Source organism: Nannospalax galili, unplaced genomic scaffold (genome assembly GCF_000622305.1).
Source record: "Nannospalax galili isolate Female #2095 unplaced genomic scaffold, S.galili_v1.0 scaffold33, whole genome shotgun sequence".
NCBI lineage: Eukaryota > Metazoa > Chordata > Mammalia > Rodentia > Spalacidae > Nannospalax > Nannospalax galili.
Window position 1 is genome coordinate 4,206,052 of NW_008335436.1, and position 6,000 is coordinate 4,212,051.

The 6,000-nt window shown below is 38.4% G+C and overlaps 1 protein-coding gene across 3 annotated transcripts in view; it reads right to left on the reverse strand.

Moving 5' to 3' along the window:
* Serpini1 (serpin family I member 1) overlaps positions 1-6,000 on the reverse strand; it is a 93,507-nt gene that overhangs the window by 27,064 nt on the left and 60,443 nt on the right. For all 3 annotated transcript variants that reach the window (XM_008830132.3, XM_008830131.3, XM_029562079.1), the window contains exons 2-4: positions 3,811-4,078; positions 2,513-2,743; positions 438-632 (exon numbers count right to left, since the gene is read on the reverse strand). In XM_008830132.3, the coding sequence (XP_008828354.1) occupies positions 438-632; positions 2,513-2,743; positions 3,811-4,060 (676 nt within the window). In that variant the 5' untranslated portion in view covers positions 4,061-4,078. The remainder of the gene's footprint in view (positions 1-437; positions 633-2,512; positions 2,744-3,810; positions 4,079-6,000) is intronic.

Genomic DNA, 6,000 nt, shown 5'->3' on the forward strand with positions numbered 1-6,000 from the left:
GGTTTTTTTTTCCTTATTGTGTCCACCAAGCTAGCTCAGTCATGAGCTCACAGGTAATCTCCTGTCTCCATCTCGCATCTTGCCATAGGAGCACAGGAATTACAGAGTCTGGCTTTAGTGGGTTTGGGGATCCAACCTAGAGTCCTCATCCTTGCTTGGCAAGCACTTTACCCAAGGTGCCATCTCGCCATTCCAGTATCAGATACTTTAGGCGAATACAGCTACTCAGGAAGTGCAATTAACTTTATAAATTAAAGCGTATTGGAAAACTGTCAATGTCTATAAGATTCAGTCATGTCTAACGATGAGCCTGGAAATGCAGCCAAGAAAATTGAACTGTAGTCCAAGTTATATTCACGAGGAGTTGGAATAATGAATGTTTAATGGTATTTCTGCAAAATTTGTTGATACAGTACAAAAAAAACAAAATGTCTCACCATAATAAAATTCTCCCTGTTGATACATCATTGGAATCTGCACTTCACTTTCATCATCTTTAGTGAAGGAAAAGGTTCTGGTATTTTCAGGCCTAAACTGTGATTTCCAGTTCCCCTTGAAATACACAGCATTGATGAGGGCCAGATGAGTGGTAACATCAAAATCCCTTGGGGATACCAAATCTTTCAATAGATCTATTTAAGCAAAATAGAGAAAAAATTCACATTAAATTGAAAAGAAAGGGGGACCAAAAGGATTATCAAAACTACCTTCTGGCAGAGTAGTCCCTAAATATGCATGGTAAGTTTCTAAAAAAAATAAAAAAGTAGGAGGTGTCTTCCTTCCAAAGGAAAAAATGCTATGCACATACACACATGACTATATGATTAGCAGTTAAAGGCATCCAAAGCAAGAGTACACCTAATAGCATCCTGACACAAAGACCACCAACCCCACATACAAGGGCTTCTTGGCCTTCTCTGCTCCCTCGGTACGATGTGCATGTGGAACCATTAATACAAAGAGCCCTAATGCTGCCGGGTTTATTACTGAAAAAGTAACGTGCCATCCAGTTCAAACTCTTGGACATCCTCTTACAGCTTTTGACAAGGTAAAAACAGATGACCAAAAGCCAATGTAATTCATGATACCTTATTTTCTACCATTTTAAATGATCTTTTTCAAGTCTGCTTTGAAAGACAGCAGGTTTTGCTGTTTGTTAAAAGTGCCCAAAGAATTAGAAAAGTAATGGATTTTAATGATACAATATATTTTAGGGAGATAATTAATCTCTTTGAATGCTTAAAAATGTTGAAAAGTGGGGCTGTTTTTGGTGTAATCACTTTTCTTTTTGTTCCTTGAATAGGGGACTTTAGTGATGATTATGGGAAAGAGAGCAATAGAATTAGAGTGATACATGGGGGGAAGAGAGAGAGAGAGAGAGAGAGAGAGAGAGAGAGGCACTCATGTGTGGGTATGATTGTCCACACATATACAGAGACTAGAGGAAGATGTTACATGTCGTATTCTATCTCAACGTCTCACTGAAACTGGAGCTAGGTTCATAGCCAGCAGACTCCAGGGACCCTTCTGTTTCTTCCCATAGTTTTAAATGCTATGGCTACTGGCATGTGTGGGGATATGCCCAGGTTAATTTTTTTTATATGTGCTGGCTGTCTTCTTGTTGGTCCTCATGTTTTCTGAGCAAAGACTCCTACATGCTGAGCAAAATGAATAAGATTTATATTTTAATAAATTTACTTTTTTAAAGTTTTCATACATGCATACATCTACTTTTAATTAGCCTCAATTTTTAGATTTTAATTTCAATTATTTTGTTGATTAATTGGAAATTAAATGATGAAAAATTTACACCTGGAAATCTTAAATCCATTTAAAATGTGAATTAAAAATAAAAATGTGCATGCTATTCTAATTCTCCACTTATTTTTGAGTTTAAAATTTTAAATTTTCTTTGAAATATAAATCTTATTCATTTTAAAAAGTCAATTATCAGGCCAGGCACAGTGGCACATGCCTTTAATCCCAGCACTTGGGAGGCAGAGGCAGGTGGATCTTTGTGAGTTTGAGGCCAGCCTGGTCTACATAGTGAGTTCCAGGACAGCTGGGGCTACAGGGAGACCCTGTCTCAAAAAGAAAAAAAAAATTATCAACTACTGTGGTTGTAAAAGCAAAAAGCATCTTTAAACTCTGATTTTTATCTTTCTTATTCTATTTTTAATCTTACAATTAGAACACTCACCAACTACCATTCTACCTAATTTATCAAGCAGAGTAAGAAAAATTCTGTACAGCAGATATGCAGGGGAATTTTCTTGACCAGGCAGCATAGATGTCAGATGATCAGTACCAAAATTCTATGCATGGAAACATATTTAGCATCTTTCTTTAATCTTCATTCATAAACAGTGTTTCTTCAATGGACTATAATCTATACAAAATAATTAGTAGACAATCAATGCTTACATCTAACTTACAAAAGGAGTGAGTCACAAACACTTCCCAAAGTGAAAGATGGTTTAAACAGAGCTAAGTAGAGAAAGAAAGAACATACTATTTGTGTGATTCTCCACCCACTTATTGATGTAGTTGGCCACAGCTACACTTTGACTGAAGTCCACATGATTGATTTCTGCATTAAAGTACTTTTTCATCATTTTCAGGAATTCATCATTGACATGAAATCCATTTTGCACAAAGAGGGAATTGGCAATTTTCATTACATATTGGCTTTCTTCAGCAGTGGCCATGTTAGAAAACTCTTGCAGGAAAGACAGTTCTTCACCTGCAAGATGACAAAGAACAAGTTTATTAGGGGAACAGACACAATAAAAGACTCAGAAGAAAGATCACTCTAACATGGTGACGGACATGAGGAGAACAGGGAGCAGTAAACAGGCAGGTTGCTCCTCACACCCACAGGATGAGGAAACCCCAGTCCTACTTCTGCATGCTCAGATGAACTGCCTCCAGCTTAATACTATCTAGTGACAGAGTGTTTGTTTGACTGTTTTGCAGTGTTAGGGATCAAGCACAGGACTTACTTAGCACATGTTAGCCAAGTACTCTACTACTGAGCCACATTCCTAGAGATAGTATTTTTCATTTCATCGTTGCTTTGCTACACTTTACAGAGGAGAGATATTTTAGGTTGTTTACTTTCAAAGTACAAAATAAAAAAGGTTATTTTCATTAAATTTGTCTTTTGTGATTATCAAGAAGAATGCAGTTGAATTATCTAGCTTAAAATTCAATATATTCTTCTAAATTTTACTCTCACCAAACTTTAAATATCATAACTAGAAAATACACTAGAAATTTTCTTTTTAACTTTCCAATGAATGAGTTCATACGAACATTAAAACAGAGATCACATGCCATGTCAAAATGATTTTCCCTAATATATATGATTTTTATAATGCTATAACATTTCAAAAATCCCATTATCTAAATAATGAGAATACTGTAGATTTTAAGTAAAATGTCTGATATTCTTAGAGAACCACATTGTTTTTCTTTATAGAATCCATCACAGTTATAACTTTTTTATTTATTGGTATAACAATTGATTAAGACAGACCTTTTCTCCTAGACAGAATCATTTTGGATATTGTTTAGCACAGAGGGTGATTTAAATAACACTTTTGGAAAGCTATGATTTCCTTAGATTCAGCCACAGTTGGAAATAGGAAGGGACTCTGTTCTTGTTTCCCAATCCTCCTCCCAGGCATATTCATGAAATAAGATCATTTCTTACCCTGAGTAAATATAGCTTCCTCTGCCATAAGGCAATATGACTGAGCTCAATGTTAAACTCAAATAATTGGAAGAAATCAAACCTAAGCAACTCACCATTTTTCAGGCCATCATAGCCCATGGAATGGCGGATTTCTTTCAGAGTAGACCCTTGAGCCCCAAGTTCCAACATTCCCATTGCGAGGGCGATGCTCAGTGGAGAGAAGAGAATGTTTTCATCTTCCCCAGTGGCTCGAAGATGATTATACATATTTACTGACCACTCAGTTATGGTTTCATCGGGGAAAGTGGCCCCTATGGCCACACTTTGCAAGGCCAGCAAAGAGAACAGTCCAAGGTAAGCCATACTGGAATGGCTTCAAGTCTGGAAAACAAGAATTTAGATACTAAGCAAAATAAAAGAGGAAATATGAAGAATTAGTTCTTGGCAAAGTTGCAAACTGAACATTTTCAAACAATACAGTATTAATATCTCTATAACAAAAGACCCATTAAATGATATGTTGCTCTCTCTCTCTCTTTCTCTCTCTCCTGTAAATTGAAGGCATACACACTAAGCACATGCTCAACTACAACTGATCTAAACCCCTAATCCCTAAAGTTCTACTTTAGAAAAATGTTCATTAATAGTCAAATGAGCAAGTAACACTATTAAGTTCTGGGGACTCTCCCAGGAATAGGATGGCCATGGTCCTCACATTTGCAACTCACATTTGCAACTTTAAGAGTGTGACTGGGACTGGGGAGATAGCTCAGTCAGTAAAGTGCTCACCCTGAAAATAGAAAGAACTGAGTTTGAGCTCAAGTGAAAAGGCTGGCCCAGTGGCACAAGTGAAAAGGCTAACCCAGTGGCACACTTTTAATCCAAGACTGGGAAGCAGACACACAAGAATCCAAAAATGATTGGCTACTCAATCTAGCCCTAGTGTGTGAACCCTAGGTCCTAGTGAGATCTTGTCTCAAACACCAAGGTCTGAGGAAAAGAATGACTCTAGAGGTAGACATATGTTGTCCACATGCATGTGCGTACATGTTCACACACACACACATACAAGGATATGTATAAGTGCATGTAAAAATGGTTTGATAAGGCTAATTAATAAATTAATTAATAAAGCTTCCATAGCCTCACCGTAAATATTGGACTATGGTTTTGAGCCAATTTACCCCTCCTCCCACCACAGGACTCAGACAAGCTCTGACAAAAGCCAGAGATGCGTCCAAGACCTGACATGAGCTACTGAAGACAAGCACATGAAAATGCTGCTTCTCCCACTCATTGTAACTTATGAAATCAATACACTATGAGGCTGGGTTGTCATGTAACAGGAGACCTGCCACAAGTCCCAATGTATGCAGCACAGACTGCAGAGCTCACAGGAAGTGGCAATCCAGAGAAAGACCAGACTCAGCCCATCATCATGTGTTATTCTTCACATATGGTTCCCAGGAGGTTGCTGGGCTCAGTGGTGATCTTCAAGCAGGGAGGACCTACCTCCAAGCATGAAAACAGCTGGATTCTTTCAAAGACACTTTCTTTCTTATAGGCCTATGTTATAATTTCAGTTTATACTACCAAATGTGCTTTTAATTTAAATCTGTATTCCTAATTATCAGGCTTAGCCTCAGACCGAAGGATATCAGGGCAACACTTTCTCTGGGGAAAAGAAGGCAGCTTTAGCGGCTGTGAGGCTTAAATGTGGTTGTCAATTTAACTGGCTCTGGAATCCACTAAGAGAAAAGTCCCTAGGCAAGACTGTAAGGGTATTTCTTGGAAAGGGAAAACACCTTTCTCCAGAGAGCGCTGCACCTTCTGGTATACAAGGAAATGGAAGGACAAATCTGGTGCCTTTTGCCTGCTGCCTTTACCCCCTGTTGGTGAGTGCATCCACTGTTGCTGCTGCTACTGACTGCTATCTTTACTGACCCTGGATCCCAGTTTCTTTGGCTTTCCAAAATGGATGGATCAAAGACAGGTGGCTCTCCAGGAATCCTCCAAGCCTTCAGCACCAGATGGAGACTGCTGAGGCATTCAGCCTCATGAACTGAGAAGTTACTATCCTCTTAGCCTCTCCCGTGTGAAGACAACTATTGTTATACTACCCAGACTGCATTATGCAAGCCAGGGTAAGAAATCCCCTTTGAGGGCCAACATAATAACATAAGAGCATACATATACATAACTAAAAGTTACTCGACAAACAACAAAGCCAGACAGGCGATACCTTCAGTCGAGTTGTTGGCTAGGATAGATAAAGGCTCTTCCAGACAGTAACCCAACATACT